The 14,066-nt window shown below is 45.6% G+C and overlaps 1 protein-coding gene across 2 annotated transcripts in view; it reads right to left on the reverse strand.

The window, feature by feature from the left end:
- The window catches only part of PRDM10 (PR/SET domain 10), a 99,361-nt gene that overhangs the window by 8,422 nt on the left and 76,873 nt on the right, over window positions 1–14,066 (reverse strand). The window contains exons 13-20 of one of the 2 annotated variants that reach the window (XM_019955164.2): window positions 12,534–12,689; window positions 10,554–10,733; window positions 9,111–9,221; window positions 7,468–7,668; window positions 6,661–6,804; window positions 5,613–5,783; window positions 3,673–3,813; window positions 11–179 (exon numbers count right to left, since the gene is read on the reverse strand). In XM_019955164.2, coding sequence (XP_019810723.1) covers window positions 11–179; window positions 3,673–3,813; window positions 5,613–5,783; window positions 6,661–6,804; window positions 7,468–7,668; window positions 9,111–9,221; window positions 10,554–10,733; window positions 12,534–12,689 — 1,273 coding nt within the window. The remainder of the gene's footprint in view (window positions 1–10; window positions 180–3,672; window positions 3,814–5,612; window positions 5,784–6,660; window positions 6,805–7,467; window positions 7,669–9,110; window positions 9,222–10,553; window positions 10,734–12,533; window positions 12,690–14,066) is intronic. The other variant, XM_019955165.2, reaches the window with a different exon arrangement.

Here is a 14,066-nt window from a genome sequence, read left to right on the forward strand (position 1 = left end):
CCTTACTTACAGTAGCCACGGAAGGAATTCCAGGTGTTGGGGAGGTACGTGTGCTGGACCGTGGAGCCTTGGGGAGGCTGCTGGAGGGCCTGGCCCTGTGAGGAGCTACCTGCGACGTGGGGGGGGCTGAGCCCCTGCTGAGACTGTTGTGGGGACGGACTCAGCGGCTGCCCAGCCACCTGGAGAGAAAGAGAGTGGGATGCGTGAACTGTCAACTCGTTGCTGAAGAAAATAAATCATGCTCATGGGAATTGTAACGCTGAATGCAGAACTGTTAAAATAGTAAATTTTACTCTTGACTGCACCATACTGCACGTGGAATCTTAGTTCCCCAACCTGGGATTGAACTCATGCCTCCTGCAGTGGAAGCTCAGAGTCTTAACCACTTGACCGCCAGGGAAGTCCCTAAAATTAGACCTATTTTAAATAAGAACAGAATTAATGAAAAGCAATCATAACTATGAAATCCTAATTACCTTCCAAAGGATGATTATCTACAAGGGTATCCAAAGACTTAATTGTTAGAAAAGTAAATGGATGGAAGTATAATTATCTTCAATGCATAGGTTTTTTAAAAAAACCTAAGAAGCTCCATGACTTTCTTGTGTCACAAAGCTAACCTGTAACACAAACTGAAGTTGAACCCAGAAGTTGGAATCTCCACTTCCGTGCACTAGATACCCCCAAGTTAGTGGAGATAAACACAGGGACCCATTCTGTCTACAGGATAAACCCCCCACCCCCCACCACCACTGTCTGCCACTCAAGCCGTCCACACTTCAGTTCCAAACCACCTTCCTGGCCTTGTTTCCAAGCACAGTTTCCTGTCACTAAGACACCACATCACAATTTATAGACACACCACAATTTCTCATGTCTGTGTCTGTCTCACTCATTCCCCCCATGTCTTCCTCACAATGAGAGCATATTCAGATCATACAACCTCCCCCAGTTACCATGTCAAAATCATACCCTCCTCCAAGACCTAACTCAAATACCACTTTTACATGATTTTCCTTGATTCCTTGCTAAGTACCAGAGAAGGCAATGGCACCCTACTCCAGTACTCTTGTCTGGAAAATCCCATGGACGGAGAAGCCTAGTAGTCTGCAGTCCATGGGGTCGCTAAGAGTCAGGCACGACTGAGCGACTTCACTTTCACTTTTCACTTTCATGCATTGGAGAAGGAAATGGCAACCCACTCCAGTATTCTTGCCTGGAGAATCCCAGAGACAAAGGAGCCTAATGGGCTGCTGTCTATGGGGTCACACAGAGTCAGACACGACTGAAGTGACTTAGTAGCTGCTAAGTACCATCTTTCCCTCCACTGAGTTCCCATAACCTAATGACATGTCCACGTCATCCTCAGACACAGGCCCATAACCTAATGACATATCCATGTCATCCTTAGACATGGGCAAGAGGCACCCTGTAGGGATGTTGGCTGGCTCTTCTCACATGAGGCCTCCTGGACCTTGGAAATGGCCCTGTACCCACTTCCAGGACCCACACGTCTCTCCTCTGAGCGTGGCCTCCCGTAGGGGTCCTGTCTCCTACACAGGGCTCCTCTAACTGTATCCATCCATACACGTCTCTCCTCTGAGCATGGCCTCCCGTAGGGGTCCTATCTCCCACACGGGACTCCTCTAACTGTATCCATCCACACATGTCTCTCCTCTGAGCGTGGCCTCCTGCAGGGGTCCTGTCTCCCACACAGGGCTCCTCTAACTGTATCCATCCATACATCTCTCCTCTGAGCATGACCTCCCATAGGGGTCCTGTCTCCCACACAGGGCTCCTCTAACTATATCCATCCACACACATTTCTCCTCTGAGCGTGGCCTCCCGTAGGGGTCCTGTCTCCCACACAGGGCTCCTCTAACTGTATTCAGGCACCTGAGACCAATGGGGTGGCCTGGATTGCCACCTGCAGGGGTGTGGATGGAGCTGAGACACATGAGCCGAGGTGTCCACATAGTACAGAGGCCCCATGAGTGCAAGAAGGAGCCTGGGTGAGGAGAAGGGGGCAGCAAGCAGCCCCTGCTTCCCACAGGAAGATAGAATAGCCGCCTCATCCCAACAAGGGACTCTGAGGAGCCCGTCCTGGCCCTCCAGCCTCTGGTTCCTTTGAGAAACTCAGAAGCGTGATGTTAGTGCACCTGAGAAACTCATGGCCCCTTGTGGGAAGAGGCTGCCTGTCTTGGGCTGGGACAAGTCACCAGAAACCTTACACTAGAAGGAGGGGAGGGGCAATTAGACAGCAAGCAGCAGAGGCCCCCTCCCAAAAAAAAAAAAAAATAGGAGGGCAGAGAAAGTGCATGTTTATCCTACAGATTTCCATAGCAGTTGGAGCCAGGAAAAGTGGGATACAAAAGAGGAAGCAGTTGGAGACCATAAAAAAGGGCTTCCCTGGTGGCTCAGTGGTAAAGAATGTACCTGCCAAGGCGGGAGACATGGGTTCGATCCCTGGGTTGGGTAGATCCCCTGGAGGAGGGCATGGCAACCCACTACTGGAGAAGCCTATGGACTGAGGAGCCTGATGGGCTACAGTCCATGGGGTCGCAAAGAGTCAGACACAGCTTAGCAACTAAATGACAATGACAGCAATCCTTTTCCTTACTTCCTCCCACCTCTACCTGGCCACTGCCAGTGCCAGCCGTGTGTTTGGCAGAAAAACAGATTTAATTTTTTTTAATTGTTTTTTTTTAATTTCATTTTTACTATTTTCCAGTGCACACTATTTTAGTATAACAGCTAATTTTGCACACGTCTGTAAATATTATCCCACTGCATTGTGGATACATTTAATTTTTAATTAGCGCTATCCACCTTATTTAATATCCATGGGTACTTTATGTATATTTTCCAAGGTGATCATTATGAAAGTACCTATGTCAAGCAGGAAGATAGAACATACGTATTTAATGGCTGGTGGGTTTGAGTGAAACCTTTACCCACTCAGGGTGGTGACAGGCAGCCTTCATGTGTGCTCTTGTCCTGGCCCCTGTGAATGTCAGGAGAGAGACTGGGGGCATCCTTTATGGTTCAGGTCCCTTCCCTTCATGCCCTGTTTGCTTGTGCACACGTGTACATCCCTACCAGACTCTAAGCTCCTTGAGGGCAAGATCTAGAAAAGTTTCCTGCAAAGAGTAAGAATTTAATAAATATTTTGCAAGTGGATGTAGCTCTGCTTTTGGAGAAGGAAATGGCAACCCACTCCAGCGTTCTGCTTTCTCAACGAAGGTCTCTATCACACAAACACAGTAATCCTTCACAATCTCACTGCTCCAAAATTACAGAGACAACCTCTCTTGCCGGCCGTCATCCAGCCACCGAGGACAGGAGATCTCCAGGAGATCAGAGGTCAGGCTCCATCCAGACAGGCCAGGCTGAGCATTCAATGGTGTGTCCCTAATGCAGGCATGCTCAGTCACTCAGGGTATCCTGCCGACCCAGAGATGGAACCTGGATCTCCTGCATTGGCAAGTGGATTCTTTACCAATGAGCCACTGGAGGCAAAGATGACTCTTTAAAGGCCCCCCAAATAAAGATATCACTCCCATAGTCAAGGAGACTAGGTCTGAGATAATGTCTCTCCACTCTTAGTAGATCTCCAGAGTCCCTGAGGCCACACTATCCTGGGACTAGTCCCTGGAGCAGGGGCCAGCGTACCTGGGATGTGGACATAGCAGGGGCAGGGGGCTCGGTGACCTGGATGTGCTGCACCTGGATGGCGTGCTGTGTGTAGGTCTGAGGGTCGTGGAGCTGGGCGACATCCACCGTGGACTGCTGGGACTGGTGTGGGGAAGTGGCCTGTGGGAGGAGAAACCCAGACCTATGCTGAGTACAGTTCAGGGAAAGCCTTCCAGAGAGAAAGTGCAGCTGAAACCATGTCCCCCAGAAGAGATGGGACTTCAGAGCCAGAGCTCAGTCCCAAGAGCCCACACTGAAGCCAAGCTGGCAAACTTCAGAGGAAAAGACAGCCTTAAAAATTATGTTTGCTAGCCTAGATATCCATTGGCAGACAAACGGATAAGGAAGTTGTGGTACATATGCACAATGGAAAACTACTCAGCTATAAAAAGGTACACTTTTGAGTCAGTTCTAATGAGTCTATTATATAGAGTGAAGTAAGTCAGAAGGAGAAACACCAATACAGTATATTAACACATATATATGGAATTTAGAAAGATGCTAATAACGATCCTACATGCAAGGCAGCAAAAGAGACATAGATGTAAAGAACAGACTTTGGACTATGTGGGAGAAGGTCAGGGTGGGGTGATTTGAGAGAACAGAATTGAAACATGTATATTACCATATGTAAAGTAGATGACCAGTGCAAGTTCGATGCATGAAGGACGGCTCTCAAAGCTGGTGCTCTGGGACAACCCAGAGGGATGGGGTGGAGAGGGAGGTGGGAGGGGAGTTCAGGAGAGGGGGACACATGCACACCCATGGCTGATTCATGTCGATGTATGGCAAAAACCACCAGAATATTGTAAAGTAATTATATCCCAATTAAAATAAATTAATTTAAAAATGATGCTTACTAACCATGAAACAGTAATGTGATTTAATACTGGAAGGGAAATGAGGGAATATAGCTGAATAAGAAGCTCTCAGGAATCAAAAATCTTTTCCCCTTAAATTTCAATTAAATGTAATGGCCTACCCTTTATCAGCTAAAAGAGATCAAAGTAGAGAAGTTGCTTTTGGTTTGTCACTCTCGATCACTAGAGCAGTGGTTCCTAACCTTATTTGTAGCACAGACATCTGTGAACATGTGGCCAAAGTAGAGACACTTTTTCCAAAATAATGTACATATGTATCACAATTTACAGACAACTTCAGATATTCAAAGATTCTTCCAAAGCCTAAAATTAGTAACACTGCTATATATTAAAAAAAAAAAAACCCTCCTATAAAAAAAATACAGAACAGTCGATGACAACTTCCAATTTCCTGCTTTCATACTAGTTTTAAATCTTCAGAGTCCAGTTTATTTCAAAGCAAAACGTTTGTTCATGTGTGCCTTGAGTACAATTTCTCAGCATAATTAAGTGAAACAATAGTTTGAGGAGGATTTTTCCTTTTAGCTCCTGAATCAGTAAGAATGAGCTACTAATTACCTTGCAGAAGGAACAATTATACCTCACTATTAATAAGGTATTGATACTCAAAATTCACAATTATTCCTTATAAGCTCCCACTGATAGACATCATTCAGTGCTCAGGTAGGGGCTGATCAAACAGGCTCCTCAACAAGTAGTCAACCTGGATGCCCAAGGTAAGGGTTCAGAAGAGGCTCACGATGCCCTGCAGTAGGGCAGGATAATGGTACACACTGCAGCTAGTGTGCTAGCTAGCTGCACATTTTCACTAGTGTCTAGAGAAAATCTCTAGACACTATTGACAGAAATCCCTTACACCACAGAGCCATCAACAGCAGGGGCTGTACAAATGCCTTCGACTCCCAGCTGACAGGCACAGTGATGTAGGGCCTAGCTCCAGCTCTGAGCATAGGGTGCTTTAGGTGACCCCCACTGCTCTACTGACTGACGGCAATTCGGTATTCATGCAGGTAAAGAGAAATAAACGCAGGACAGTACCGGAGCCACCTGCACCACTTGAAGCTGTATGTGCTGAGGCTGCTGCAGGCCGGATGTAGACTGTGACACAGGGATGTACTGGATTCTCTGGTAGTCCCCTTGTGGTGTTCGGTAATCCGTCGTTAAGGTCTGGGACAGCTCTGTCATTGCCTGGGTTAGCAGGTCTGTCGTCTAGAAAAATGACAAGAAGCACGTTGCTAATAACACTGCTGGTTGTAGCTATTTCAGTGCTCTGAAATCCTACAAAATTTGGTTTGTCTTGGGACACTTCCCTGGTCCAGTGTTAAGACTCTGGGTTCCCCATGCAGGGGGCATGGGGTCGATCCCTGGTTGGAGACCTAAGATCCCACATACCTCACAGCTCAATCAAAAAAAAAATTTTCTTCCGTTTGTCTTACTGGTGGATCAGGGGACTACAGATAAGTCCTAAGCACAGATAGACAAAAATCCAAAGTTAAGAAGATGTTGGGGGACTTCCTTGGTGGTCAGGTGGCTAGGACTCAGAACTCCCAATGCAGGGGGCCTGAGTTTGATTCCCAGTCAGGGAACAACAGATTCCTCATGCTGCACCTAAGAGTTTACATGTTGCAGCTGAAAGATCCTATGTGTGTTTGGCAGAAATCAACACAACAATGTAAAGCAATTATCCTTCAATTACAAATAAATACATTTAGAACAAGATCCTGTGTGGCACAACTAGGATCTGGTGTAGTCAAATAGATAAATAAATATTAAAAAAAGAAAAAGAAGGTGCTGGAAGATGACCTCTCTATCTCGGTCTATCTGTGTCGGGCAGGGGAGTTAGCCCAGAGGTTCTGAGAGTCTTGGGATGAACAGGCAGCATTGAGGATTTCCTGCTGTTCCTTTCACAGACAGCTTTGGAAAGCACCGACTGGGAGACCCAGGCAGAAACATCGTGCCTCGCATAGGACACTGAAGGGTGGTGGGCTACATCTCCAGCCAATTAAACACCAAGAGACACGTGGCCTCGGCCCTGGAGCTGTGACAGGCAGGAAGGACAGGAGAGGTGCTTTCCGCTCACACTTACCACCACGGTCTCTCCAGTGGCACTGTCTGTAGTTAGGACAGCTGGCGTGGCACTGATCACAGCTGTGGTCAGAGGTGTGTGTATAGTGTTGGGGAGCTGGGCGTACTCTGGGTGCTTCTTTCGAATGTGTTGTACCATCTTGGTCTGAAAAATGGCAAAAACCAAGAATAATTATATTTTCAAGCTTTCCCAAATGCAAACCCTCCAATGGTTCCTAAAGTCTTTCATGTTATGCTTTTTCTTTAAAAAAAAAAAAAGTCAGAGCAACACTGACTCTACCTGCCTTTCCTGAAGTGGGACAATGGCATGTATGAAAGGGAAAAAAAAGGTGTGTGACTCCCCCCACCTCCTCCCCCCGGCCCCCCACCCCCTGCCATGCTATCAGGTAAGGTCAGGATACCTCACAGCATGACCTCATCCCACCTATACCTGCAGCAATCGGTGATAAGCCCCCAAGCAAAAGTGACTCGCTTTTCAGGAACCGTCATTTAAGTTCTTACATAGTGCTGCTGCAAGCCTGAGCATTTAAACCACGAGCACAGGATATTCAAATCTGAGACCCTCCTCGGACCAACGGAAAAGGAAACCATTAGAGTGCTCGGGCTCTCAGATGGTGCTAATTCTGGAGACAGTCCTTCCACATTCTCTTCCCATTCTGTACTGCGGTCCCTGATCACAGAAAACAGTTCCTCTAGCCCCCCACCAATGCAGAAGAAGCCATCACAGCACCCGGCCGAGAAGCTGTCTTAAGTCATGTTTCCCTAAGCCGGGACCTTGGTTCCCAGGCAGTCCGAGCCTTCCACGTACCTTGCTGCTGTACTGCTTGGAGCAGTGAGGGCAGCAGACGGGCGGGGTGGCTATGGTGCCTGTGAGCTGGGTGTGGGTGCTCAGCATAGGGTCTGGCTCTCCGGGGCCCGCGGGGCGAAGTTTCCGAATGCTTGGTGGAAGCTCGGCTCCGGGATGGTTCTTCAGAATATGGGCTTTTCGCTTGCTGGCACTTTTGTAAACCTGAAAATTCAAAAGTTTTGCCGTGAGAGCAGTATATAGTTCTGCTGTCTTGCTTAAAGTAAACCAACAATTTCACAAGGAAATGAGAAAGAGCATTCATATAGCCCAAAATAAAATATATTAACAGACATATTGAAGGATAATGAGGATATAACATACATTAGAATAACATAAGAACATAAATGGGGCTTCCCAGGTGGCTCAGTGGTAAAAGAATCCACCTGTCAATGCAGGAGATGTGGGTTCGATCCCTGGGTCAGGAATATCCCCTGGAGGAGGAAATGGCAACCCACTCCAGTATTCTTGCCTGGAGAATCCCATGGACAGAGGAGACGGGTGGGCTACAGTCCATGGGGTTGTAAAGAGTTGGACATGACTGAGCAACTGAGCACAGCATGCAGGGCAAGAACATAACAGATATGTGAGGCATCTTCCTTGAAGTTATGCATCTAAGACAGAAATAGTAAAAATATCTATACCTTTATCTGAAGTTTAAGAGGTGGATATATAGTCATGGAAAGAACTGCTTCTAAGGCCAGCTCACCCTTTCAACTTTCTGAGAAAGCTCTCTTGTGATGTATGTAGTTGGCTCATACACCAAAGAATCTTCCAAAACAGCAAGTGTAATAGCAACTAGAACCCACAGTGGTGAATCTGTGCTTTAAAAATGTTTCTTGCTTTTAAGTTGACACTACTTATGTATAGCTTATACCCTATACAGCTGACTTTGGATAGGGAACAATGTTGCAATGAAACAATAAATGTATATTCTATTCCTATCTTCTTCCAAACTACTAAAAATCAAGAATGTACAAGTTGAGTATTACACCACAAAACTTCTTCACATCCTACTCAATCTTCTAGAAACCCAAAATCCACTGTAGGATGATACACACTCTCATTTTAGAGCTTATGAATTTAAAACCAATTCATAAACCAAGCTCTTGGCAATAAGCCTCTTCTTCTATAGCAACAATAATAATAATAATAACCACAAAAGGAAGAAACAACAAGAAAAACAAAGTCAACTAATTTTTAAGAAAAAAATTTTGGCTTAAAATGAGGGTGCCCTTCTCGTCCTTCCTTGTCTAAATGGAAAACTGCTGAGACAGAGAACCATCTGTCAAGAGAAACTGCGAGATCCTGGTATGTATTTATGTGTGTGTGTGCTCAGTTGCTCAGTTGTGTCCGACTCTGTGCAACCCCATAAACTAGCCCTCCAGGCTCCTCTGTCCATGGGATTCTCCAGGCAAGAACACTGGAGTGGGCTGCTATTTCCTTCTCCAGGGCTCTTCCCACCCCAGGGATCGAACCCATGATCGACGACAGGCGGACTCTACTGTTGAGCCATGTGGGAAGCCCAGCGTGAGTTTATACACGCAGACAAGCCAGCCCTGAGAGGAGCTCCCGCAAAGGTCCTCCTGTGGACGGTTGCCCTTTACCTTATCACAATACTGGCAGAAGTAGTCACGGTTGGGCTTTATGATGGGCAGAGTTAACTCTGGCACCTCTTCTATCTTCATGTCTGGGTGCCTCTTTGATAAGTGATTTACCTAAAAAGAAAAAAAGCAAATGAGAAAAAGAGATCCCATTACAAGCACTGAACAAACACCTCTGATATCGACTGCTGGAAGTTAAAGTTCTCTGAAGCAATGTCCCAGAACGTAAGGCATTCGGCCAGAGCCAGCATGGCCAGGTCCCTCTGAGACCAAAGCATTAACAGGAGTTAATGGTAATTCAGCAAATTACTGAAGGTGAATTGGGTTGCTGTGGATTCCACTAACAGCCTTTGACTAAAAGAAAAGGAAAATTACACTAGCAGGAATTTCTTTAGTGAATTCTACTGACAGAAGCCTATCTCTCATTGCTTAGGGCCCTAACCTTACTGAGGATATTGAATAGAATGCAAACAAAGGTTCTGCTTTATAAGTAATGGTCTCCGAAAGAGAAATATCAGAAATATCATATGATATCTCTCATATGTAGAATCCATAAAGAAATGATTCAAATGAACTTATTTACAAAACAGAAACAGACTCACTGACTTAGAGAACAAATTTACAGTCACCAGAGGGGAAGAATGGGGGGAAGGGGTAGTCAAGAGAGTTTGGGATGGACGCGTACACACCACTATATTTAAAATGGATGACCAAGAAGGACCTGTTGTAGAGCACAGGGAACTCTGCTCAATGTTATGTGGCAGCCTACATGGGAGGGGAGTTTGGGGGAGAATGGATAAATGTATATGTATATAGCTGAATCCCTTTGCTGTCCACCTGAAACTCTCACAACACTGTTAATCAACTATACCCAAATATAAAATTGAAAAGTTAAAAAAAATTAAATAACAGTCTCTGACTTTACTGGAAGGTCCTGGCAGAAATACATGTTGCAAAAACTGTCATCAGGGCAAAATGAACTGAGAACCAGCTCTCCTGGTGTCTCTGCTAAGCTGGTCCCCATGCCCTGCCTAGATGGAAAGTCCCGTCTACTGTTGTGTCATATCTGGGACAATCAGAGTGGGCGGCTGGGGGAGAAGACCCCACCAGAAAGGCTGGTTCAGGAACACAGAAGAGAACAGGGAGGGGGCGAGGACTCCACCAGAAGAAAGGCTGGTTCAGGAACACAGAAGAGAAGAGAAAAAGAAAACACACAGCAAAGACAGCATGGCAAACAAAGCAAAACCAGCGAGGAAAAGTGATCACAAAGACCTCTTCTAAGAAACACCAGAAATGAACCATGGCAAGGCGGGGCAAGGGAGCCTGGGAAGGAGAGGAGCCCCATGCTGGGAACTGTTTGTCTCCCCACCATGCCCAGCCAGTGAGGAAAGCCGGTGACAGGCTGAGTACAGAACTCTGTTTAGGTGTAGGGCGGTGGACACTGACCAGCATGCCCCGCCTCCGGAAGCCCATCATGCAGAGGCGGCACTTGAACGTGAAGCTGTCGTAGTCGGTGGACGTGATGCGGGGCTTGAATGTCTTGGAGCGGCTGCTGCGGTCGGCTTTCTTGGCCTCCCTCTCAGGATTGTGCATCCTTTGCATGTGTTCCCGGAGTTTGTCTTTCCGCTGTTTGCAGAGAATTTTTGAGAAGGCAGCAGGTGGGGGAGGGGATAGAAAAATTTTAATTGAAGGGATTAAAAAAAAAAACCAGTACAAGTTAGCAATAACAGAACACACCGGGCTGCTCCAAGTTGCTAGAAGGTACAAGGACACGGCAACACTGTCTGGGAATCATTCCGTTCACCAGGGAGTAAGTGCATTGCAATGAGCTGGGCTTTAAAATAACCATTCAGTTTGAAAGCTACGCACTGACTTCTGAGAAGAAAGACTTGGCATTTATGTAGAAGCAATCAAAGGGCACATGGAATAAATTTGGTATTAAGAACTATAAGATAAATTGATCGTGAATGGTAGGTGATACTGGATTTACAAAGCCATGTATGTACTCAATTCCCACATTTTTTTTTTTTTAAACAATTCCCACATGTTTTCACACACATCATGGCATTCCTCTAAACCCCGAGTGAATTTAAGTGTTTTTCACCATACGGATTTAGAAGTGTGTAAGCAGTTATACTACCCGCTATGGACGGGGTACACGATCACAGGTCAAAGTCACAGCTTTTAGTCTGATGATCTGATTGAGGGATACAGGTTGATATGAGTCCACAGACAGAAAATTAGGCAGAGCCCATCCTGAATAAAAACAAACTCCAAAAATGCCAGCTCCCTTATCCAGTGAGGCTCTGCTCTCAGACATATAATTACACTGTTATTGGTCTTATAAAGACTTTGAACCTTCCTACCAGACCAGTTCTTTCCACATTTTGGCTCGAGGATGTTTCTGTAACCCCCTTCATTTTTCAGCACAATTTAAGTAACAAACATTTCTTGAATGCCCACCGTGCTAAGTTCAGAGGTATATGGCCAGGCAGCCCCACCAACTTCCACATTCTACACAGGACTCCTTTTCCAAGTCAGTTTTCCCCTCCTGAATCCATTTCTGACTCTTTTCTAGTTTCTATGACAAGATGACCTACACTCATATTCTGCAGAGTATCTTTCAGTGACATTTTTGCCAAAACATCTGGCTTCCCAAGGAAGCTTGTTTTACCATTTTCACAATTACTTGTTTAACTCTTATCTCTGAGTCTCCTGTGGGGTTTTCCTTTGCTTTCTTCTAAATTCCAGGCATGTTCTTATACTTATTATCTTTTATCTTAATCCCAGAAGTCATTAACATTCCCCAAAGGAGCCCAACCCTCTCAACATCCCATACACTTCCCACTTCCACTGGATGACGTCCTGATGACCTAGGGCTCAATTATCAGACTCTTACACTTCATAAATGCTCAAGAAAAAAATCTCTTGATTCGATGGGTAAATATATTGTCCTCTTAGGAATTCCTTGATAGCAGTTTAGTTCTATTCATTATACACTTGGATTCTTGTAGGAGATGCATTATTACCCTATTTGGAGATATGAATTAATTATTTGGGGAAATTACAGTGAGTTTCCTCTTTAATTTTAGGGTTTCCCTGGTGGCTCAGTTGGTAAAGAATCTGCCTGCGATGTAGGAGAACTGGGTTAGATCCCTGGGCTGGAAAGATCCCTGGAGAAGGAAATGGCAACCCACTCTGGTATTCTTGCCTGGAAAATCCCATGGACAGAGGAGCCTGCCGGGCTACAGTCCATGGGGTCACAAAGAGTCGGACATGACTGAGCAACTATCACTTTCAAATCAAACAAGAGACACAAATTACACCTCAAGTCTGTGCTGTGAGCACAGGTGATACACCCTCAAAATGAGCAGGCATGACAATTTCAATGGCCCGAGACCACGCAGACTGCCCGCTGGTTCCCACCTTAAACTGCTTCCCACACGTGGAGCACAGGAAGTCCTTGCGGTCCGAGTGCCGGAGCATATGCAGACGCAGCTTGTCCGGACGGCAGAAGGCCTTGTCACACTCTGTACACTGGTAGATCTTTTCTGAGTGGAAGCTGCGCACATGCTTCTTCACCTGGCAGAGAAGACACAGAAAATCAGGGAAAATGACAGGAGGCAGCTCGCCAACACTAGAGGGAGCCAAATGCATTGCCTTGGATTCTCATCAGCCTGGCCTGGGAGCCAATCGGGTGTGACTGATAACTGGCCTTAGTAACAGCCTCCTTTTCATGGTGGCCAGAAAACCTTACCAGCCTGGACCTCCCAGGACTTGAGAGGAGGAAGAAAATGCTTGCTTAGTCCAAGCCCTGATCACATGGGCCATGTTTGTCTCTCTCCCTCTTTAAAAAAAAATAAAAAGATTAAAAGTAAGAGTTCCTTTGGATTTAAATGAATCTTGGCAAAAATTAAATATAAGAAGACGGAAAATTATTCTTCCTCACTTTTTGCTGCTTCCAATATGGATACAAACAATTTAGCCCCTTGCAGTAATAGGTCCCTTTACACCCTTCTATAAAAATCAGGTTCTGAAGAATTAAAGACGTGTGCACGTGTGTTAAGTCTCTTGGTCGTGTTCAACTTTGGAACCCACCAGGCTCCTCTGTCCATGGATTTTCCCTGGCAGGAATACTGGAATGGGTTGCCATTTCCTCCTCCAAGGGAGTCTCTTGCATCTCCTGCATTGGCAGGTGGGTTCTTTACCACTGAAGACATGAATTCAATGATACAAAACACATTACCCATTTATGAGGACAATACAACAATAGCATCCTTTCCTCTTACTTGAGACTTATTCCCTGTACTTTCAGATAACTTAAATAAAAGAATATGGCCTCTGAAGTCTCTCAGTCATAAATATCCAGTGAAGAAGAGTTATGTATGGGACCTAGGTATTGAGCTATCAAACCATTCCTATAAGACTTGTCCTTTATTATTTTTGGAGTCTCTTTTGCCATTAAATTCTGCCCTAATGCAACTTTTCATGGCTAAAAAATAAAAATTAAAAAAAAATTTTAAGAAGAAACTTACCTAATTGTGTAAAGTGAGAAAATTACCAAGACTCTCAATACTAGAACTATGATTAAATCTCAGTTTTCTTTTGGTAATTTAAAAAACAGAGAAGGGGGATGTTTTTATTATTGAACACAAGTCTCCCGCATTGCTGCTGCTGCTGCTGCTAAGTCGCTTCAGTCATGTCCGACTCTGTGAGACCCCATAGACAGCAGCCCACCAGGCTCCCCCATCCCTGCGATTCTCCAGGCAAGAACACTGGAGTGGATTGCCATTTCCTTCTCCAGTGCATGAAAGTGAAAAAATAAAGTGAAGTCACTCAGTCGTGTCCGACTCCTAGCGACCCCATGGACTGCAGCCCACCAGGCCCCTCCGTCCATGGGATTTTCCAGGCAAGCTCCCGCATTACAGGTGGATTCTTTGCCATCTGAGCCACCAGGGA

The sequence above is a fragment of the Bos indicus genome, chromosome 29, assembly GCF_029378745.1.
Source record: "Bos indicus isolate NIAB-ARS_2022 breed Sahiwal x Tharparkar chromosome 29, NIAB-ARS_B.indTharparkar_mat_pri_1.0, whole genome shotgun sequence".
Taxonomy (NCBI): domain Eukaryota; kingdom Metazoa; phylum Chordata; class Mammalia; order Artiodactyla; family Bovidae; genus Bos; species Bos indicus.